The sequence below is a fragment of the Halichoerus grypus genome, chromosome X (assembly GCF_964656455.1).
Source record: "Halichoerus grypus chromosome X, mHalGry1.hap1.1, whole genome shotgun sequence".
Taxonomy (NCBI): Eukaryota; Metazoa; Chordata; class Mammalia; order Carnivora; family Phocidae; genus Halichoerus; species Halichoerus grypus.
The window spans coordinates 42,022,666-42,047,556 of record NC_135727.1 but is presented as its reverse complement, the minus strand read 5'-3'; the positions used below and the strand labels follow the sequence as shown (position 1 = coordinate 42,047,556).

General features: G+C 36.1%; 1 protein-coding gene across 1 annotated transcript in view; it reads left to right on the top strand.

The window, feature by feature from the left end:
- Positions 1-24,636, top strand: part of NRK (Nik related kinase) — a 147,686-nt gene extending 123,050 nt beyond the window's left edge. Inside the window, exons 22-29 of the mRNA XM_078065456.1 lie at positions 585-728; positions 3,772-3,930; positions 7,978-8,082; positions 9,694-9,836; positions 10,124-10,273; positions 13,119-13,278; positions 22,486-22,625; positions 24,541-24,636. Of these exons, the coding sequence (XP_077921582.1) occupies positions 585-728; positions 3,772-3,930; positions 7,978-8,082; positions 9,694-9,836; positions 10,124-10,273; positions 13,119-13,278; positions 22,486-22,625; positions 24,541-24,636 (1,097 nt within the window). The remainder of the gene's footprint in view (positions 1-584; positions 729-3,771; positions 3,931-7,977; positions 8,083-9,693; positions 9,837-10,123; positions 10,274-13,118; positions 13,279-22,485; positions 22,626-24,540) is intronic.
- Positions 24,637-24,891: the final 255 nt, after the last annotated feature.

The following is a 24,891-nucleotide window of genomic DNA, read 5'->3' as shown; positions in this document are numbered from 1 at the left end:
AATAGAGTGTAGGAATTTAGATACATAAAAGTAAGAACTACTTTCACAGGTATTTTGCAATCTAAGTTTTATAATATATGCATGAATACAGACTCAATTTAAAATAAATTTAAAAATAATTTACATATAATTATTGTAAAAGCATTAAACTCTTAGTTATAATTAGGAATGAGGAATCAACTGAATTGAATTCTTCATATACATCCTTAATGTTTAATGGTAATTCTTCATATACATTCTTAATGTTTAATGGTAATTTTCAAAAGGGTTGATTGATTTTTATAAAGTTTGGGATACTGCTAAAGGGTGGTGAGATATTTATAAAATTCTCCTTTTGAGATGCCACACCAGACACCAGCCAGTAGAAATATTGCCAGAAGGTATTATCTTCTAGATTTTAATATATTTCAGAGAAATTTGTTGGTAGAGTTCATTGTTACACAGTATGAGGTTAACATTAGCCGAAAGTGATATGTCATCTTTGCACAGATCAGCACACTGGAATTGCAAAAGTACTAATATAAATTCAATTATAAAAATGTAATCTGAGCTAATATAGCACCTTTCTTTTTATGTGCAAACAGGAGTGAATTTGCTGTTGGGAACCCGATCTAATCTGTATCTGATGGACAGAAGTGGAAAGGCAGACATCACTAAACTGATAAAGCGAAGACCATTCCGTCAGATTCAAGTTGTAGAGCCACTCAATTTGCTGATTACCATCTCCGGTTTGTTTAAGAACTAAAATTAGCTAAGTAATTATGTAGATTAATTAGGTTCCAAACTAGGCTAAAGACTTTCTCAGGTAAAAGTTTCATAGGAAAGCACTTTAAATATAACCTTAAATTAGGACACCAAACTTTCCTACTTGTGTTTTCTTATCTATTCGCAGTTTATTTTTTTATTTTTTATTTATTTTTATTACGTTCAGTTAGCCACTATATAGTACATCATTAGTTTTTGAGGTAGTGTTCAATGATTCATCAGTTACCCATAACACCCAGTGCTCATCACCACACATGCCCTCCTAAATACCCATCATCCTGCAACCCCATCCTCCCACCCCCTCCCTTCTGTAGCCCTCAGTTTGGTTCCCAGAGTCCAGAGTCTCTCATGGTTTGTCTCCCTCTCTGCTTTCTCCCCCTTCAGATTTCCCTCCCTTCCCCTATGGTCCTCCACGTTATTCCTTATGTTCCACATATGAGTGAAACCATATGATAATTGTCTTTCTCTGCTTGACTTACTTCACTTAGCATAATACCCTCCAGTTCCATCCATTTTGATGCAGATGGTGAGTATTCATCCTTTCTGATGGCTGAGTAATATTCCATTGTATTAATGAACCACATCTTCTTTATCCATTCATCTGTTGAAGGGCATCTTGGCTCCTTCCACAGTTTGGTTATTGTGGACATTGCTGCTATGAACATTGGGGTGCATGTGTCCCTTCTTTTCACTACATCTGTATCTTTGGGGTAAATACCTAGTAGTGCAATTGTTGGGTCATTCTATTTACAGTTTAAACTAACTTCTCACTCTCCTTTGCTGTCTGGATATTTGATTGCAATGCACCTCACCTAGGTCGTTTGATAAGAAAAAAAAAAACATGCCATTTACATCTTTCAGGTCTTTTCTGAGTAGCCACCTGCAATTTTACAACTCAAAATTTCACCCACCCATGTGCAGATGACCACATCCATCATATAATTTCTTGTGGTGTGCTAGAAGCAACAAAGAACAAAGTGGACAATAATTGGATAAAAATGAAACTCTGTTGTCCCTGGCACAGCCTTATCATGAGGGCCTACAGATAGGACTAGTAACGAGAATGGATACCCTAAGACCTCTACCTTCTTCCCACGTAGTAATTGAACTTCTTAGTTTTGGTCAGTCAGAACCTGAATCTCTGAATAAGAGAGAGCAAGTAAACAGATGTTAATAATAATTGTCATTACAATACATTACTTGGTATTAGAAAACACTAGTACTAAAGTCAACTAAAGGCAAAAGACAACTGACAAAAGGAAACAAAAAGTTAAAAAAATGCTTTAACTGTAGAATAAAATGATGCTAATTACAGTTATTTATATGTGTTTGCATGCTTCCTGTCTGTACCTAATAGCTATATGGCACATTAATTAATGATTATGTATATTCCTAAAAATTATTAACTTTGCTTTAAGTTTTGGTTAGGGGAGAAAATCCTCGATAGGTATGCTAAAGCTTGATCGTTTTTTGGTCATGTTTCATTTTCATTCATTTTTAATTGTTTGAGGTACACAGATTTTGAGGTAACATTTAGATTTTGAAAACATCTGGGTGGCTTAGAGATTGCACATCTGGAAAACAGATTTCTTTACTTTTTATCCAGCTTTTCCTAACCCAAATGTGTCCCTTTTAATGGTTAAGTTTTTCTCAAAGTGGATTATTTTTGCATCAGATGACACTGAGAACATCAGTATAGAAAGATACCTAATAATTTAGAGCACAAATTTATTCTACCACTTAAGAGTAGAATGGAAATAGACAAAGATGTTTGAATTCTAATGCTGCTTCAGAAGATGTCATGTAAAAACATATGTAAGATTAATCACATAAGTAAGAATCTTATTGTTGAGCCTAGGAATCTTATTAACAATAAACTGTAAAAAATGAATACAAAGTCACTACATATGAAAACAAATGTGTAATTCAATGGCTTGTTTTTCCTTAAGGGATTGTAAGGATTTTCTGGGGTTTACAATTAGAAAATTAGCAGTGAAGATATGAGGAATTCTTAATCTCAGGAAACAAACTGAGGGTTGCTGAAGTGGTGGGGGGTGGGAGGCATGGGGTGGTTGGGTGACAGATATTGGGGAGGGTATGTGCTATGGTGAGCACTGTGAATTGTATAAGACTGTTGAATCACAGACCTGTACCTCTGAAACAAATAATACATTATATGTTAAAAAAAAAAAAAGATAGTAGGAAGGGAAAACTGAAGGGGGGAAATTGGAGGGGGAGACGAACCATGAGAGACTATGGACACTGAGAAACAAACTGAGGGTTCCAGAGGGGAGGGGGGTGGGGGGATGGGTTAGCCTGGTGATGGGTATTAAAGAGGGCACATTCTGCATGGAGCACTGGGTGTTATACGCAAACAATGAATCATGGAACACTACATCAAAAACTAATGATGTAATGTATGGTAATTAATATAACAATAAAAAAAGAAATAATTCAATTGGCAAAAAAATTAGCAGTGAAGATAAATTTGATTGAGAAAAAAATAATAAAACTTTAATTATTTTGTAAGTATGCTGGAATGAGAGAGCACAAAGAGACCCTTCCCACTAACCCTGAATTCCTAACAGTCGATACATCAGATATCCCTCTCATACATACATACTACCAAGGACAGCTTCTAGGTCTCCAAATCCCAGAAGGACCATGACTTAGATAAAAGCCAAAGTATAAATGAATGGATGGTAATTCTGTTGCTGTACCATGGCAGTCTTAACCTGTCCCAAAGAAGTATTGTACTTCTCTTCAGACAGGCACATAGGTAGCTGGTAGACATTTTGACTATCTCTTGGAAGTGAGGGACTAAGAAAGACTTTGCTATCATATTTACAAAATCTGAAGGGAAGAATCTAGTAGTGTAGTTTTTTCTAAAAGTGCTTTTTACTTTAATGAGAAGATTTGGTTAAAAGGGCAAAATACTTTTGTTGTTTTGTTTTTCTAATATATGAAAAAATAGACTGAATTAAAACACTCTATCTTATCTATCAGGCCATAAGAACAGACTTAGGGTGTATCATTTGACCTGGCTGAGGAACAAGATTTTGAATGATGATCCAGAAAGTAAAAGAAGACAAGAGGAAATGCTAAAGACAGAGGAAGCCTGCAAAGCTATTGATAAGTTGACAGGCTGTGAACACTTCAGTGTCCGTAAGTCCCATTTTATGTTTACTATAGCTATATAAAGTTTGCTTTCCTTTGTTTAGTAAAGTACATTGTTGTGAGAGGCAGAGTAGATAAAGAAAAGAATTTGCAACTTCCTATACAAAAATGAGTGAATTTCACTGAGACAATTTCCGGGTCCTCTATGTCACAATCATGGCTGTTGAGAAAATACTGATTGACTTAAATAGCTATTGAAGTTTACTTTCTCACCTTTCTTCCCTTTCCAGTCACTCTAATTAGTCCAGATGAACTGATACTTCTTTTCTTGCCTCTGTATAACTCCGACTATATAAATGTTCTTGATGTATCTTCAATAACCTGCAAGGAGATTCATATATTATCTTCCCTTGGAACAGCCGTAAAATGGAATCACATAATAATTCCACTTCCTTAAATTGGAAAATTTATCTTAATACTGACCAGGAAACTTTGCGATGAGTCCAAAAGAAAATTCTTCTGTGGTTTACTGGCTCTTGCTCCCACTGTCAATATTCATAAATATAATTGCTAAATATTTTCTGTCTGATTAAAGTGTTTTCATATGTCCTATCTCTTTACAACCATTCACTGCAAAATGAAGTAACAACTCCATGGTCTCAGAATCCTTCTCTCATCTGTCTACAACTAGAAAGTGATGTTATCCCATTCTCTTCTATTTCTGAAGCAAATCCCCGTTGTTTTCTTCTTTCCTTTTAATTAGTTGCCCCTTCAGACAGAGCTAGTGGCATAGGTAAGTGATAGCTGGAATCACATAATATGAGTTTTAGCAGGATATTGCTATTCTGACTGACCATTTCTGTTCTGCATATAGGGGCTTTTCCAGAATAGGTTCCCATATGTGTGTATATAAGTACACATACACCATTAAAGGGAGAAATGAGTACCCAGACAAACCAGGAATTAAATAAATACACTATTTTCTTCTAGTTTTATGTATCACTACTCTCCTCCAAATCATATTATATGTATTTGGTAGCCAAAGGTGAAAGAGATCCCCAGATGTTAAACAGGAGTTTATGTAGCAGAACTGCCTGCCTCCTAGTGGGACAGCCATGTACTCATACTTTCGTGGTGTTTTCAGTAGCCTCTCAAGATCCATAAAATAATTGACTGATGCCAATTACTGCCATATATTAAAATTATAGGAAGTGTTTGCTTAACAGAGAATTTCTTTGCTTGTTGGGGGTTTATTAATCATGCTTCTTTGGCCTACTTGAGAACAGTGTAAAAGAAAAAGATAAAATAACTAGAATCAGAGAGAGATAGAGAATATGAATAAGAGAAAGGGGGAGATAGAAAGAGAAGCCTTATATTTGGTCTCTAATGAAATCTGACTAGAAAGGATAGAAGCAATATTCCTGCCAAGGAGGAAGGGTTTTAGCACAAAATATAAATCTAGCAAGTAGACCAACATATATCATAAGAATCAGAAGGTCTATATGAGAGAAAGCATATACTTCTTATTCATTTTTCTCTTTTTTAAAAAACAGCTGTGTTGGAATTAATTTATATAGCATAAAATGTACCCATTTAGAAGTGTACAATCAATGGTTTTTAGTATGTTTATAGAGTTATATAACCATTATCATAATCTCATTATCCCAAAAAGAACTCCCATAGCCATTAGCAATTACTCCACATTCCATCCCTCTTACATTCACCTTATTCTCCTCAGTCCTAAATAACCACTGATCTACTTTCCTTTGCTCTGTTTTTTTTCTTTTCTGGACAATTTATTTAAATGGAATCATATATGGTCTTTGTGACAGGTTTTTGTCACTTAGTATAATGTTTTCAAGGCTCATGCCTGCTGTAGCCTGTATAACATGTATCAGTACTTACTTTTTATTGCTAAATAGTATTTCATTGTATAGGTATACCTTTTGTTTATACAATTTTTATACATCCATTGTTTATACATTTGTACTCTTTCCACTTTTTGGCTACTATTAACATTTCATACATGTGTCTGTACATGGGAATGCATGTTTTCTTTTCTCTTGGATAGTACCGCCACACTGTTTTTCAAAGTGGCTGCACCATTTTACATTGACATAAGTATGGAAGATCCATTTTCTCTTCATCCTTGCCAACACTTGCAGATGTCTGTCTTTTGATTCTAGGTATCTAAGTGGGTGTGAAGTGGCATCTTGTTGTAGTTTTGATTTGTATTTCCCTGATAGCGAATGTTGTCAAGTATGTATGTGTGTATCTATCTATCTATCTATCTATCTATCTATCTATCTATCTACCTATCTATCATCTTTTTGTTGTTGAGTTGTAAGCATTCTATACATTCTGGATCCTAGGACCTTATCAGATATATGATTTTCAAATATTTTTTCCCATTTCATAGGTTGTCTTTTCATTTTCTTGACAGTGTCTTTTGATACTCCAAAATTTTAATTTGGATGAAACCCAATTTATCTATTTTTTTTCTTTTGTTGCTTATGCTTTTGGTGTCAAATATAAAAATCCATTGCCATGAAGATTTATTCCTATATTTACTTCTCATAGTTTTATAGTTCTATCTCTTACATTTATGTCTTTGACTTTTCTGAATTAGTTTTTGTATATGGTGTGAGGTAAGGGGTTCAACTTATTCTTTTGTATGTGGATATTCAGTTGTCCCAGTGCCATTTGTTGAAGAGAGTATTCTTTCCCAATTGAATTATCAGGATATCATTGACCATAAACGTATGGGCTTATTTGTAGACTCCAATTTTATTCTGTTGATCTATTTGCCTATTCTTATCTCAGTGCTACACTGTTTTGATTACTATAGCTTATAGTAAGTTTTGAATTTGGGAAGTATGAGTCATTCAACTTTGTTTTTCTTTTTCAAGATTGTTTTGGTTATTTGGGGCCTCTTCCAATTCCATGTGAATTTTAGGATCAGCATTTCCATTTCTGCATAAGAGGCCATTGGGATTTTAATAGCAAATGTATTGAATCCATAGATCACTTTGGATGATACTGTCCTCTTTTTAAAATATTGACATTTTTATGGGGCACCTGGGTGGCTCAGTATTTAAGCGTCTGCCTTCGGCTCAGGTCATGCTCCCAGGGTCCTGGGATCGAGCCCCGCACTGGGCTCCCTGCTCAGTGGGAAGCCTGCTTCTCCCCCTCCCACTCCCCCTGTTTGTGTTCCCTCTCTCGCTGTGTCTCTGTCTGTCAAATAAATAAATAAAATCTTCAAAAAAAAAATATTGACATTTTTATTTATTTAGTGACTTAAAACAACAGTGATTTATTTCTCATAAGTCCTTGAGCTGACCAGGGCTCAGCTGGATTTTTTTAATACAGTTGACACATAATGTTATATTAGTTTCAGGTGTAGAACATAGTGCTTCAAATTCTCTGTATGTTATGCTGTGTTCACCACAAGTGTAGTTAATATCTATCACCATACAACGTTATTATAATATTATTGGCTGTATTCCCTATGTTGTACCTTTTATTTCCATGACTTATTCATTCCCTAACTGGAGGCCTCTATCTCCCACTCCCCTTCACCCATTTTGCCCATCCCCTGTGTGCCTTCCCTCTGGCAACTATCAATTTGATCTCTGTATTTATAGATCTGATTCTTTTTGTTTATTCATTTGTTTTGTTTTTTAGATTCCACATGAGTGAAGTCATAAGTATTTGTCTTTCTCAGCGTGGCTTATTTCACTTAGCAGAATACCCTCTAGGTCCATCCATGTATTGCCCTCTTAACAGTGTTAAGTCTACCCATCGATTAACAAAGGAACTCTTTCCATTTATTTAGTTCTTCTTTAATTCCTTTCAACAATGTTCTGTAGTTTTCAGTGTACAGAGTGCTCCTGAAGGCTAACACACTTCATAAAACTATATAGTTAGTTTTGTCACCTTTTGGGAGGCCTCAAATTGTAACTAAATAGCTTTTCTAAAAATATATGATCTGTTCTCTTATATTGTGGTTATAATATTTTTAATGACCAATACAAATACTTGAGTGTTCTTGTTAACTCTGTGGCATTGTTACTTCTTTATATTTTATCATTGTAGTTCAACATGAAGAAACAACATATATTGCAATTGCTTTGAAGTCATCAATTCACCTTTATGCCTGGGCACCAAAGTCCTTTGATGAAAGCACTGCTATTAAAGTAAGTGGTCTCCTTCTTCTTTGGATCATATGGTTTTTCTTTTGAAAAATTGTAAACAGAGCAATATTTTGAAATATAGTAGCAAAATTATATACCATTCTTCTACAGTTAATGTAATTTGACTATACCATGTAAATAATTATCATTTAACCCTTTTTTAGATAATTCACAGACACCACAGCAAAGGAGAGTGTGAGGGAAATCCCTGACCCCTCCCCTTAGAGGATCTCCCTACCAGCTCCTCACTCCCAATTCCTGTAGTCAACATGAAGACCTCTTCTAGAGCCCCAAACACAGGCTTTGGGTGCCACCCCAATGACTTGAAGCTAAGAAAGTCCCTGTTCTCACTTAGTGGGGGGTGGAGAGCAGAGGGAAGGTAAGGAAAGGTGTGGCAATGGTAGAGGGGGGAGCCCCACTGGAAGAGGAATGAGGGAAGAGAAAGCCTTTGCTCTAATTACCAGGACTACAATAGATGGGGTGGGGAGGAAAGGGCAGGGCGGGTCTATATTTCTTCCAAGCTGGAACTCTAAACACATTTCTCTCCAGAACTATTGCAAGGAATGGTGGTTAGGCTTATTGGATTACCAGTAATATTTCCACCTTTATTATGGTTTAACTGAACTTCTATGGATCAGCCTCTTAAGGTAACCAATTGGTATCCCAAACAGTTAAGTTGCTAATGATTTTTTAATCTCATCTCATAAACTGGGGATTCTTTTTATCTTTATTATTTTTAATGATACTCCAGAATTCTATGTCAATAGGATTATTTTGTGTTTATTCCATAGCAGTGAGGACTGATTAATGAACTGGGAGCATTATATAGAGGCCAGTAACTCCTAATCTGGAGTGTACATCAGAATCATCTGGAGCATTTGTTAAAAGTTTAGATCTCAGACCCAACTTCAGGCTGAATTAGTAGGTCTGGAGTGGGGCCTGGGAATCCATATTTTTAACAAATGTTCCAGGTGGCTTTGAACTAGCTGGTCAATGGACAAGTTTTTACAAAGCACTGATTAAGGACACATCATGATAGACTCCAGCAAGGTATTTATGAAATAATTTTGTATCTTAGGTCAAGTCTGCTTACATGGTATATTTTGCAGCCAAAACATCACACATATGCAATAAAGATGGACTAATTTTTATGACTGCCTCCGGATGTCTATTTGTACAATAAATATGTTCTTTTGTAAATAGCACAGACTACTATATAGACAGTCTGTGTCTGCCCTGACACAAATTATATCTCTGATCTGATCTCCCTAAATTGGGCCTTGGGTCAGCTGTCCGTATTTGGATATGGGTTTGTTCTTGGCTGTCTGCTGATTGGTCAGAGCTGCCTGATATGGAGCTGGAAAACAAAGAAGATAAGTACAAACAGTCTGTCTAGCCGATATACAGTTCCTGATCTAAGTCCTCCCTCCAGTTCTTGAATCTCACCTCATGACTACAGTATGGTGAATCCTGTGATGCCCAGTCCTCTACTGTGACCTGAACATGGCAATGAATCCTGTTTGGCTTTTTGTTTCCTTGGACTAGGAAACATAGGAGCCTAGAGTACATCCAGTCTATGGTAGGTTAACATGTCTGGCCTTTTTCATTCCCTACCAAGTATGCATTGATCAATCAGCAGACTCCGAAGGAGACTACATGTCCTATGAAGCCTATATACGAATACTGGCAAAAATACAGGCAGCTGATCCAGCGAACCGGTTTAAGAGACCAGATGAGCTCCTTCATTTGCTGAAGCTCAAGGCAAGGAATTTAAAGACAGCAAACAGAGTGCAGGGCCATACAAGGTTCTTATGATCATTGGAGATTTGGCCTCTGAAGGGAAACTCAAAATTTACAAACTGAATATAATTATGTTCTTGTGGTAGTAACAGACCTAAGAAAAAGTCATAATACATAGTCTAAATATATTATGTAATTTAAAGAATCAACGAGGGTTTTATAAACCTGTTAAACAAAAGGGCAGGGGGAATTTTTGCCTTAGAGTGTCATTTTTGGCCTTTTGGCCATATTTGGTTTTATATCTACAGGTGTTTCCAACAGTTGGTCATAAGCCAGTGACAGTTGACCTGGCTATTGGTTCTGAAAAAAGACTAAAGATTTTCTTCAGCTCAGCAGATGGATATCACATCATTGATGCAGAATCTGAGGTTATGTCTGATGTGACTCTGCCAAATAACGTAAGATCCCTAGAAATTATTGTACACCATAATTTGAGTTTTTCTGTCAAAACTCTTAAAGATTTAAAAATATGATTATCAATATCTGTACTGGAACTGAAACCTAAAAGGTAAGTATAGAGTGCCAGAAAGTAGTAAGGGATAAACAGAAATCACTGATGGTTTCTTAGTCCAGACAGCTGAGTGTATTCTTCGGGTAGATTTTGTTTGTCTGGCACAGTTTTTTTGTTTGTTTGTTTTTAAATGAATAGAGTTTACACTTAAAAATCTGGACTTCTATTGATGAACCAAAAGATCTGATAACATCTGGCCCTTATTACTATCTGGCCATTATCAACTAGAAATGATTCGTGCCTGCCCCCTTTTATTTTATTTTTTTTTAAATTTTTTTATGCCTGCCCCCTTTTAGATGGACTATATACTACACATTGCCTATCCATCCACCTTTATAAATTTATAATAACCAGTCCTAATAGATGAATGAGTTTGCAGTCTTTGCTTTTAGTCCTTCTGTACCCCATAATACATAAACAGATTCTTTAAGAATACACCAGTACTGCAGCATTATTATCCCCCTTCTTTATCCAAATTGTAGTACTTTAACCATGATATATAGCAAAGTATCATAAAGTGTCCTCTTATAGTATCAATTATAGACTTTCTGATTAAAAGATTCAGCATTTTAAAAGCTAATGCACTTCAACTCTTAATTCTTAAATAATTATAAATAATGATTCTATGGCACAATATCTAAAATATGGATAATTATAAAAATACTATATACATCATTTATATAGGGTTCAAACATAATACCCCCATATACACATGCACCATACAAAATATAATTCTACTGTGTCTCAAATTTGATGGTAACAGTGATATTTGTTTATGGAAAATTATATTTAAAAGAAAGGGCTGAACCAACAAATCTCTGCTTCACCCTTTTTTAATTCCCCAGTTTGTTGACAACTAAAATTTCAACAGTTTAGCATTATATAAAGTCCAGGAGAAAACTTTTAAGTACCTTAAATCACTGTAGTAATGTCATATTTTGCATAGCTTTCAGAATTGTCTCATACATCTCTGACAAATTACATAGAGCATTTGTCAAATTAATAGTGGAAACATTTTTAAAAAACGTGTTTTTTTCGGTCATATTAACAATCTAATTAGCTCATCATTCAGTTGTCACCTATGAGTATGTAGAAATCACCCTGTTTATAATGTAGAAAATATTGAACTGAGCCCAGCCAAAGCCACTTAGATATGAGTTCATATAAGTGTTATAGTACTTTTCAGTTGGAGTGTTCCATAGCTTCCTGCATCCTATTTTTTTTATGTAATGGCAGATAGCCTTTATTTTGAAGCTAGTGCCATATTAAACATTGCAATATTGGTCCAAGTTTATACTTATTTGAAACATCATTCAAGAAGATTGCACTCTGTGTTCCACTTGATTACCAAGCAAGAATTATTTCCTTTTGAAGCAATCAGTTCAGTATCATAGAAGCAAGAATGAGAGATCGGTTTAAAAAATATATATATTTTCTGACCTAATTAGGATACTTTAAGTATATTCAAAAATAGTATTTTTAGCTAAATGCCGTAGTGTCCTGACCCATTAAAAGAGAAAGGACTCTAATAAAAGGGAGGGGAGTTCTTCTGAAACAGAATGTACTAAAAATGATATTTTTCCAAGAGTGCCAGATTACAAAACCTGTAATGCTACAAGGGAGCCATGTGTCCTAAAGAATATCTGGTTACTGCAGGAATCATCTGAGAAGCAAGAAATTACCTCTGGGACTTTCTGGATTTACAGCAGTCCAGCTTTATTCTAAACAGATTTTTTTTTGAGACAACCTTCTTTCTTGCAATTTCTTTTTCTCTCTTCCTTCATCTCTTTTTTGATTCAATTGCTCATGCAAGTGCCCAGGGAACGTATTAAAATTGCTTTTCGCCTCTGGATCCCCATTTTAGTTTTAAGGATTGTTGTTGCTGAGACATGGCCTCAAGCACTTGGCCTGAGTACGCTGGGTTTGGCAAGTATAGTTTCTGACCTTTTTTTCTTGTAACTTGCTAATTTAGAGAAATAATAAAGGAATGTAATGGTTCATTTCTCAGGGAAATACTATTAATGTGGCAATTTCTGTAGTTTAAGTAAATTTGGTCACATTGTTTTATGCATCATAAAATTTATGAATTTTTATATATTTCTTAGTATTTCATATTATGTCACCTAATACATCTCTGTATTTATATATTGAAGACATTTTGTGATTTATAAATTGGATAAGAAATCCTACATTTTTTGTGAAGGGAGAATGACTGTTATATTTCAAGTAGTGATGAATATTATAAAGTTGCCCCTTGTAAACATTTTAAGCTCAAGCTATTTTTAAGTTAATTTTCTATTTTTGATTTAAATGAATTGGCTAGATAACCAGTGATTGCGTATTTGTTAGTTGCTTCACATATTCATCACTAAATTATTCATTAATGTGCTGAAATGAATCTGAAGTCCCACTCTGTAACAAGTAATGTTTCTTTAATCATTATACACATTTTGTTAAATTTTAACAAATTTTTCTCTGTTGGGAATATATCTCTTTTTTTCAAAGTTTTCTCCTAAATATAAAGGACACTACTAAACAGTGATGCCTTTATGACATAGGAAAGGCTCTTTTCAAGTGTTGGATAGCATGCTGTTTAATATTAATGTAGAAGTTTCTCTTCCTCTCTGTACTTCGAACCCCTTTTTGGTCTTTATTGCTCAGCCAAGTTGCTTCAATTAAAGTAGTAGTGATAAAATGTTGGACATATAAATCTTTATGAAACATAATTCCAGCCCCTGGAAATCATTATACCACAGAATATCATCATTTTACCTGATTCCTTGGGAATTGGCATGATGCTCACATTCAATGCTGAAGCCCTTTCAATGGAAGCAAATGAACAACTCTTCAAGAAGATCCTTGAAGTGTGGAAAGACATACCATCTTCAGTAGGTATGTACAAAAATGTTTCTCTTTTATATGATCTCAGAGAAACTTCTGTTTTCTGAAATATCACATTTTCTCAAGGCATATCAGGTTAATTTAGGATACTGTATACTGTCTGGAATGCCTATTAGGTACTATCCAGATGGCAACATAAAAATACTGCCTTTCATCTTCATCAGGCCAGGACATTTTTTTTTTTCTTGATGAATGCAGAACTGCTGATCTGGAAAATATGAATAATTTGAGACTCTTGTGTATGTCTCTGAGGCTTGGTGACTACAAAAGTGATTCTAGACAGGGAACAGAATGCATATGAACAGTACAAATATTAGGGAGAGTAGAATGATTTGATGGAGGATAAATGTTCCTGAAAAGAAGAGGGGATTAATGAAGCAAATAAAGGAAAAAGGGGAAGGAGAATTAAAGGGAAGGAAGGAGAGATAGAGAGAGAAAGGTAGTTTGTCTATTAAGGAGCCAGAAGTTTCTGAAATCTTTATGAAGTGGCTAAATGTGATCCCCATGTAGCTTTAAAGACCAGTTTGAACTGCTTTTTAATGGACATTTCTTTCATTATGGGATGATGGCACTTTGCATTGCATCTGCAGAGTCCTTTCTTTTTGCACACATAGTGTTAACAATTGTCCTGAAAACCTCTTCTAATTTCTTCAAACAGGGAAGAACTCCCAAGGGCTTAAAACCATTTTAAGTGACAGGGATATATGATTATAATTGACAGATCTGGGGCAAAATAAACTGAAAATAATGAATCTTGTTCTAACCTTTACAATGTTACTTTTGTGATCAATATTTTAATCAGAAAATGAAATAAGGAAATTCAGTTCAAATGGGAAACTGAGCAAACCCCTATATTTATGCCACTAGACAATCATAGGAATCAAAGGGGTCTTAAAATATCATCTGGTAAGCTCTTGTCCTTAAGAAGGACAATTTCTGACCTAAAACAAAAAGCTATTTTAAGTTGCAAGAATTTGAAAAACATCTCTCTCTATGTAAAATAAATTATAGCACTATAAGAATGTGATATTTTGGTTTGTGTATTAAGGATATTTTGAGAATATATTAAAGACTACATTATAACATTTTTATTAAGGAAATCAATTTCCCTTTCTGTCTAAAAACAACTGCTTTGCTATTTAAAACTAACCTAGATCTAGATTTCCTCAATCTAAAATGTACATTTCTTGATATATAATAGATATTTTCAATAATAAGATCATTGCTTTGTATATTCAAACAAATATATAGAAGCTTAGCAATGACATCAGGTATCACTAAGCATTCCCATTCCAAACCATTGGATCCCATTTCATAGGCAAGCTAGCTCAGTTGCTAGGTTAAATGGCAAATTAATGTTTTCCAGAATTAAGGTAGAAATTATGTAATGCCATATGAATGGTGTGCTTGGACTCAGCAAGTATTAAATTTAGAATTTTTTGCTCTGTGTGGTTGTTGACAAAATACCAATTTTAATGAAGTATTCACATTGGTGACAAAAATTCAAATCCGAATAGACTAAATCTATTACTTATTTCCATCACTCAGGTCATGGATTCCCCTCACTTTCTTTGTATATGGAGTGATTTTAATTCCTGTTTGAAACTGGATTTATAAAGTCTTCTTCCAGGAGCGCCATTTTTCTGAATAAAAATACAATTGAAAATGTAGTTATAAAAATGCAATTGTAATTTAATTACAATTTTGTGATCAATTTCATACACATAAATATTTTGAATTATAATGAAAAGGAAACAAGAGATCATAAATGCTTAGTTAAGTTTTAGTTGAGGAATTCAAAATGCCTCACGCTATGCCTATGAAAAGTCACTTTTATCAAAGTTTTAATAATTTTTTCACGAGTCCTTTTATGCATATTTAGTGTATACATACATAGGACAGGTAAATTTTGGTTTAAACAAAGGCATTCTAGAACTTTTTAGAATGATAAAGAAAAAATTTTAAACTATATTACTATTATAACAACTCAGTTTATTGTGTTTATAATACAAGAAAATGTAAAGTCTAGTGAACTGAATTCTGATTTTAGTCATGTTTATAATGGGAATGAAGATGCTTTGTTTTGGTGTTTTCTAGACTATTTCAGCTTGACTCAAAATCTTGATATTATTTTAAGTACAGGATTGAATTTATTTATGGAAATTTACTTCCCTATGAAGTACATAAAAAATCAACTTAAAAGTTAAACATTTAATGATAATACTGCTCCCTGTGTCAGAAAATACCTTACAGCACCAGAGAGTATATGGCTATTTACATAATTAGGTTTTCTGCTTTAAGGCAATTCTCATATTTTTTTTAAATATTTTATTTATTTATTTGACAGAGAGAGACAGTGAGAGAGGGAACACAAGCAGGCAGAGTGGGAGAGGGAGAAGCAGGCTCCCCGCTGAACAGAGAGCCCGATGCGGGGCTCGATCCCAGGACCCTGGGATCATGACCTGAGCCGAAGGCAGACGCCTAACGATTGAGCCACCCAGGCGCCCCTGTCATATTTTTTTTTTTAATTGAAGTATAGTTCACATGCAATGTTATATTAGTTTCAGGTATACAGCATGGTGATTTTATAATTCTATATTACTCAGTGCCCACCACGATAAGTGTAGTCACTATCTGTCAACATCCAATTGTCATAATCTTTATTGTCACCACATAGGTGACACAGGGTCCAAAAGTTAAAATCTTTTTTTAATTTTTTTAAATTTTACTATGTTATGTTAGTCACCATACAATACATCATTAGTTTTTGATGTGATGATCCACGATCCATTATTTTCGTATAATACCCAGTGCTCCATGCAGTATGTGCCCTCCTTAATACTCATCACCGGGCTAAACAATCCCCGCACCACCCTCCCCTCTACAACCCTATTTGTTTCTCAGAGTCCATAGTCTCTCATGGTTCATCTCTCCCTCCGATTTCCGCCCCCTTCATTTTTCCCTTCTTTCTCCTAGTGTCCTCCATGCTATTCCTAATGTTCCACAAATAAGTGAAACCATATGATAATTGACTTTCTCTGCTTGACTTATTTCACTTAGCATAATCTCCTCCAGTCCCATTCATGTTGATGTAAAAGTTGGGTATTCATCCTTTCTGGTGGCTGAGTAATATTCCATTGTATATATGGACCACATCTTTATCCATTCATCTGTTGAAGGGCATCTGGGCTCTTTCCACAGTTTGGCTATTGCGGACATTGCTGCTATGAACATTGGGGTGCATATGGCCCTTCTTTTCACTACATCTGTGTCTTTGGAGTAAATACCCAGGAGTGCAATTGCTGGACCATAGGGTAGCTCTATTTTTAATTTTTTGAGGAACATCCACATTGTTTTCCAAAGGGGCTGTACCAACTTGCATTCCCACCAACAGTGTAAGAGGGTTCCCCTTTCTCCACAACCTCTCCAACATTTGTTGTTTCTTGCCCTGTCCATTTTTGCCATTCTAACTGGTGTAAGGTGGTATCTCAGTGTGGTTTTAATTTCGATTTCCCTGATGGCTAATGATGATGAACATTTTTTCATGTGTCTGTTAGCCATTTGTATGTCTTCTTCAGAGAAGTGTCTGTTCATGTCTTCTGCCCATTTTTTGACTTGATTATTTGTTTTTTGGGTGTTGAGTTTGAGAAGTTCTTTATAGATCTTGGATACCAGCCCTTTATCTGTAGTGTCATTTGCAAATATCTTCTCCCATTCTGTGGGTTGCCTCCTTGTTTTGTTGACTGTTTCCTTTGCTGTGCAGAAGCTTTTGATCTTGATGAAGTCCCAAAAGTTCATTTTCGCGTTTGTTACACTAGCTTTTGGAGATGAATCTTGAAAGAAGTTGCTGTGGCCGATGTCAAAGAGGTTACTGCCTATGTTCTCCTCTAGGATTTTGATGGATTCCTGTCTCACATTGAGGTCTTTCATCCATTTTGAGATTATCTTTGTGTATGGTGTTAGAGAATGGCGAGTTTCATTCTCCTGCATGTGGCTGTCCAATTTTCCCAGCACCATTTATTGAAGATACTGTCTTTTTTCCATTGCATATTTTTTCCTGCTTTGTTGAAGATTATTTGACCATGGAGTTGAGGGTCCATATCTGGGCTCTCTATTCTGTTCCATTGGTCTATATGTCTGTTTTTGTGCCAGTACCATGCTGTCTTGGTGATCACTGCTTTGTAATATAGCTTGAAATCGGGCAGCATGATGCCCCCAGCTTTATTTTTCTTTTTCAACATTTCCTTGGCGATTTGGGGTCTTTTCTGATTCCATACAAATTTTAGGATTGTTTGTTCCAGCACTTTGAAAAATGTCATTGGAATTTTGACCGGGATGGCATTGAAGGTATAGATTGCTCTGGGTAGCATAGACATTTTAACAATGTTTATTCTTCCGATCCATGAGCATCAAATATTTTTCCATCTTTTTGTGTCTTCTTCAATTTCTTTCATGAGTGTTCTGTAGTTCCTAGAGTATAGATCCTTTACCTCTTTGGTTAGGTTTATTCCAAGGTATCTTATGGTTTTTGGTGCTATTGTAAATGGAATCATTTCTCTAATTTCTCTTTCTACAAATGCATTGTTAGTGTATAAGAAAGCAACTGATTTCTGTGCATTGATTTTGTATCCTGCCACATTACGGAATTGCTGGATGAGTTCTAGTAATTTGGGGGTGGAGTCTTTTGGGTTTTCCACATAAAGTATCATGTCATCTGTGAAAAGAGAGAGTTTGACTTCTTCTTTGCCAATTTGAATACCTTTTATTTATTTTTGTTGTCTGCTGTTGCTAAGACTTCTAGTACTATGTTGAACAGTAGTGGTGAGAGTGGGCATCCTGGATGTGTTCCTGATCTTAAGGGAAAGGCTCTCAGCTTTTTCCCATTGAGGATGATATTTGCTGTGGGTTTTTTCATAGATTGATTTTATGAACTTGAGGAATATTCCCTCTATCCCTATACTCTGAAGAGTTTTAATCAGGAAAGGATGCTGTAGTTTGTCAAATGCTTTTTCTGCATCAATTGAGAGGACCCTATGGTTCTTCTGTCTCCTCTTATTAATGTGTTCTATCACATTGATTGATTTGAGAATGTTGAACCACCCTTGCATCCCGGGGATAAATCCCACTTGTTTGTGGTGGATGATCCTTTTAATGTATTGTTGGATCCTATTAGCTAGGATTTTGTTGAGGATTTTGGAATCCATGTTCATCAGGGGTATCAGTCTGAAATTCTCCTTTTTGATGGGGTCTTTGCCTGGTTTGGGGATTAAGGTAATGCTGACCTCATAGAATGAGTCTGGAAGCTTTCCTTCTGTTTCTAATTTTTGAAACATCTTCAGTGGAATAGGTATTATTTCTTCTTTGAATGTTTGGTAGAATTCCCCAGGGAATCCATCAGGCCCTGGACTCTTGTTTTTTGGGAGGTTTTTGATCACTGCTTCAATCTCATTACTGGTTATTGGCCTATTGAGGTTGTCAATTTCTTCCTGTTTCAGTCTTGGCAGCTTATAGGTTTCCAGAAAGGCATCCATTTCATCCAGATTGCTCAGCTTATTGGCTTATAGTTGTTGATAATAATTTCTAATAATTGTTTCTATTTCCTAGGTGTTAGTCCTGATCTCTCCCCTTTCATTCATAATTTTATTAATTTGGGTCCTTTCTCTTTTCTTTCGGATAAGTCTGGCAAGTGGTTTATCGATCATACTAATTCTTTCAAAAAACCAACTTGTAGTTTCGTTGATCTGATCTACTGTGTTTCTGGTTTCTAATTCATTGATCTCTGCTCTAATCTGAATTATTTCTCTTCTAATGTGTGGCTTAGGCATCGTTTGTTGCTTTTTCTCTAGTTCTTTAAGGTGTAGAGTTAGTTGGTGAATTCGGGATTTTTCTCTTTTTTTAGTGAGGCTTGGATGGCTATGTATTTCCCCCTTAGGACCGCCTTTGCAGTATCCCATAGGTTTTGGACCGATGTGTTTTTGTTCTCATTGGTTTCCATGAATTGTTTAAGTTCTTCTTTGATTTCCTGGTTGACCCATTCTTGAGCGGAGTGGTCATTAGCTTCCAAGTGTTTGAATTTCTGCCAAAATTTTTCTTGTGATTGAGTTCCAGTTTTAAAGCATTGTGGTCTGAGAATATGCAGGGAATAATCTCAGTCTTTTGGTATTGGTTGAGACCTGATTTGTGACCCAGTATGTGTTCTATTCTGGAGAAAGTTCCATGTGCACTCGAGAAGAATGAGTATTCTGTTGTTTTAGGGTGGAATGTTCTATATATATCTATGAGGTCCATCTGGTCCAGTGTGTCATTCAAAGCTCTTGTTTCTTTGTTGATTTTCTGCTTAGATGGTCTGTCCATTGCTGAGAGTGGAGTATTGAGGTCTTCTACAATTAATGTATTATTATCAATATGACTCTTTATTTTGGTTAACAGTTGGCTTATGTAGATGGCTGTTCCCATGTTGGGGGCGTAGATATTTACAACTGTTAGATCTTCTTGTTGGATAGACCCTTTAAGAAGGATATAGTGTCCTTCTGTGTCTCTAACTATAGTCTTTAGTTTAAAATCTAATTTGTCTGATATAAGAATTGCTAGCCCAGCTTTCTTTTGAAGTCCGCTGGCATGGAAGATGGATCTCCATCCCTTCACTTTCAGTCTGGATGTATTTTTAGGTTCAAAATGAGTTTCTTGTAAACAGCATATGGATGGGTCCTGTCTTTTTATCCAATCTGCAACCCTGTGCCGTTTTATGGGAGCATTTAGGCCATTCACGTTGAGAGTGATTATTGAAAGATATGAATTAATTGTCATCATGTTGCCTGTGAAGACGTTGTTTTTATAGATTGTCCCTGTAAATTTCTGTTATATCACTCTTGGGGTCTTTCTCCTTTTATAGAACCCCCCTTAATATCTCTTGCAGGGCCAGCTTAGTTGTCACATATTCTTTCAATTTCTGCCAGTCTTGGAACCTCTGCATCTCTCCATCCATTCTAAATGACAGCCTTGCCAGATAAAGTATTCTTGGCTGCATGTTCTTCTCGTTTAGTACCCTGAATATGTCTTGCCAGGCCTTTCTGGCTTGCCAGGTCTCTGTGGATAGGTCTCACATTATTCTGATGTTCCTCCCTCTGTACATAAGGAATCTCTTCCCCCTAACTGCCCTTAAGATGGTCTCCTTGGTTCTAAGATTTGCAAGTTTTACTATTACATGCAGGGGTGTTGGCCTGTTTTTCTTGATCTTGGGAGGGGTCCTCTCTGCCCCTAGAACAAGAATGTTTGTTTCATTCCCCAGATTAGGGTAGTTCTCAGCTCCGATTTGCTCAAATACATCTTCTAGTCCTCCCTCTCTCTCCACTCCCTCCGGGATTCCAGTAATTCTGACACTGGAATGCTTCATGGTGTCACTTATTTCTCTGATTCTATTTTCATGGATTCTGAGTTGTTTTTCCCTGGCCTCCTCTTTTCCCTTTTTATCTATTATATTGTCTTCCAGGTCACTGATTCGTTCTTCTTCTTCACTTACCCTAGCTGTTAGATTATCTAGATTAGATTGGATCTCATTGATAGCGTTTTTAAGTTCTGCCACTTCAGCTTTCATTTCTGCCCTTAGAGACTCTATGTTGCCATTAATCGATTTCTCCATTCTAGCTATTGTCTTCACAATTGCGAGCCTGAATTCCATCTCCGACATCTTGGTTTTATCTGCATCCATTTGTTAATCTATGGCATAAGTCATAATCTCTGAGTCTTTCCTATTTTGGGTGTTCCTCCTCCTAGTCATTCTGTTGAGGGGTGGTTGAGGGAATATATAGAGTCCAAATTATTGACCAGAACCCAAGCTAGATGCACCTGTTTTCTAGGGACCTTAGGGTTGCTGGCCTCTTTTTTTCTCAGCCTGTCTTCTGAGGGAGGGGCCTGCCGCACTGTTACTCAGGAAACCCTGTTTGGGCAGAGTTGCCCTGCCCCGCTGTGGCGGGGCATGGGCTCAGTGGGAACCAGTTTTTTGGGCTTTTGTTCTCTGGTGGCTTTCCATGTCTCTTCCAAGAGTCAGAGCAGAAGAGACCATTTCCAACCCTCTGCCTCAGAGCAGAGAGTTCGCAGTCTGTTCTTCAGTGAGCTCTCCAGGCCACACTGTCTGTTTCTGTCCGTGCTGCTATAAACTGCAGCGTCCTGGGTTTTGCGCCCCTCAGCAGTGCTCCCAGTCCTGCCTCCAGCTCGGGCACGTCTCTGCCCTTTGTGCTTCTAAAACTGCCAGCCACTCCCAGTTTGCAGGCGCGACCCCGCAGCTCCGGGTTTCCTTCCCCCAGGCTCCCCTAAAGTCCTTTCCAGATGCTACCGGTCTGCGAGTCTGTGCCCCATCCCCAGCGCGCGAGGCTGTCGCTCACCGGCGGTGTAGGATCCCCACAGCCAGGCTCCCTCCCACTGCCGTTTATCCTCCAATATCTGCCCACGGAATCACGGCTCCCCGCTTCGTACCTCAAAACCAACCGCCTGCGATATTCTGTTTGTAGAGATCCAGATCTTCTTACATCTCATGCTGATTTCGTGGGTGCTCAGAGTGGTCTGGTAGATATCCAGCTCAATTCCAGGGACTAGTTGAAATAGGGTCCCCTACTCCTCTGCCATCTTTTCTCCCAAAAGTTAAAATCTTAATAAAATTCCCTCAGTCAGACTCAGCCTAAACAGCATCAAATTAGGTTTAGTTCTGTTTATAATGTGGTCATTCATTGACTTGCATTAGAGTTGCTAAAGTCATTATCTGAGCAAGTCATTCTTAACAGTTTTAATTTTGAAGTTAATCAGGTTTTTATGTATGTCACTTGAGCACAAATACTAACTCCTATGAAATGCTTTACCTCAACTAAACTGGAAAACAAAAAATGGCTGTCGGTAGATTTTACTTTCTACAAATAAGATAGAATTAATGCTTAGCTTTTTCTGTGGTATTAGAGAATGGAAATACAAAAACTAATTAAGATCTAGTTATTCAACATTGATCACAATTGTAACAGTAGATAGCCTGCTTAAATACCACTGCTGAGCAGCATAATGACCAAATGACTATAGAAGGAGGAAAAACAGAATGTGTTTACCTGAACTGTAATAATGAGCCTCTTAATAATCAAATGTTGACTGTGGTTATAATTTGCTATTAGTAATAGAAAAATCTGTATTTTTCTGATTTTTACATTTTTATTGTAGCTTTTGAATGTACACAGCGAACCACAGGATGGGGCCAAAAGGCCATCGAAGTCCGCTCTTTGCAATCAAGGGTTCTGGAAAGTGAACTGAAGCGCAGGTCAATTAAGAAGCTGAGATTTCTGTGTACCCGAGGTGACAAGGTATTGTTTATGTCTCCCCATTATAGCAAAAATAAAGCAGGCAATGAAAATTAAGAAAATCCTTTTCTTTCTGGCCATAAATATATTTATGATATAATTCCCAAATTGGCAAACTATTGATAAAAACAATTTTTCATTTTGTAGTAGTAATAACCCATTTTACAGGAAAGAAAATTAATATTGAGATTTGTCAATTATTTGTGTAATGTGATCAATTTAACAACCAATTCAGATAGTTTAAATGGAATATATGCATTGTATAAAATCATTATAGTCTCTACATACTATGAAAAATAATAGCATGAAAAAATAATCCTAATAAAACTAGGAAACATCCACATTTTGAAGAGATTGCAGAGGATTCAAATTAATATCAGAAAAATCAGGGTAAAGCATTGTGCATGAAGGAAAAGTACTGGTTTGCAATATGAAGGGATATCATGGGAAGAACCAGTGTTCAACGTCAGATAGACTTAGCATGGAGTCCCGGCTCTGCCACCTAATGAGGTGTAAGAACCTGGAAGTTTGATTAATCTTGAGTCTTAGCTCCTTCATCTCAAAAATGAAAATATTAATAACTCTTCTGGTAACAATTTTGAAAATTAATGATAATGTGTATATAGTAAGCATCTCACAGAGTGCCTGGCACATAAAATGTGTTAAGTCAAGGGCAGCTAGTGTTATCATCATCATCATCATCATCATCATCAATGTCCAAACCCTTTTTAGTATATTCATTGTGGATGTGGAAAGTCTTAGTCCTAACAAGGAGGCCTCTGTTTGCTATTTATGTTCATGTTCTGTTTTAATTTTCTTTAAGGCACAGAACATATTCATAAGACATGTTCCTCTCTAAGCTGGTTAGTTTAACTCATAATACCAATCTATTGATGTCAGTCCATTCCACTGAAATAGAAAATCCCCCAACAAGTAAAAAATTTCAGTGGCCACTTAAACACCAGCAACAATGGTGAACAACATTGAATAATTTAATCATTTCCTTATATTAAAAGTAAAGCACTGTGAATTGTGTAAGACTGTTGAATCACAGACCTGTACCTCTGAAACAAATAATACATTATATGTTAAAAAAAAGAAGATAGTAGGAAGGGAGAAATGAAGGGGGGGAATCAGAGGGGGAGATGAACCATGAGAGACTATGGACTCTGAGAAACAAACTGAGGGTTTTAGAGGGGAGGATGGTGGGGGGATGGGTTAGCCCAGTGATGGGTATTAAGGAGGGCACCTATTGAATGGAGCACTGGGTGTTATACACAAACAGCGAATCATGGAACACTACATCAAAAACTAATGCTGTAATGTATGGTGAATAACATAACATAATAAAATTTAAAAAAAGTAAAGCCAACTTGAGTAAAAGTAGATTTTTTTTTTTAAAGATTTTATTTATTTATTTGACAGAGAGAGACACAGCGAGAGAGGGAACACAAGTAGGGGGAGAGGGAGAGGGAGAAGCAGGCTTCCCGCCGAGCAGGGAGCCCGATGTGGGACTCGATCCCAGGACACTGGGATCATGACCCAAGCCGAAGGCAGACGCCCAATGACTGAGCCAACCAGGCGCCCTAAAAGTAGATTTTTTTAAAGCGAAGGGAATCCTTAAACAAAACCAATCAAGAATATCAGCAGATGAATTCCACAACAAAACTTAATTTTATTTAAACCATATGAAGTACAATTATATAGAATATGGTAAAAGATTGTTTTTTAATATATAATTCAGACTCCATACCAATTTAAAGTCTTGTTCTTTCTGTAAATCCTGTTCAGTAAATAGTATGGCTTAATGTTTTAATTGGTTGATGTGGAATAATTGAAATTATAATTGTATCTGTCAAATATCAGGTTACAATATATTAAATATTTACTGACGGTGTCTCTTTCTCTCTTTTTAAAGCTATTCTTTACCTCTACCCTGCGTAATCGCCACAGCCGGGTTTACTTCATGACCCTTGGAAAACTTGAAGAGCTCCAAAGCAATTATGGTGTTTAAAAGGTTCCAATGATTTATTACATTTACAAACATCATAAATATGCAATTTGTATCTTAAAATTTCTGAGATTAAATGAGCATTCAGTTTTATTGTTAGGGAAAAATTAAATCAGATACTTTACTTTTAATGTAGCACAAAATAGTTCTAATGAGAAATGCAGCTTTATATATAAAATTAACTATAGCAAGCTCTATGTACTCCAATGGTGTACAATATCTTTTGCACAAATTTTGTAACTTTTGTTACTGTGAATT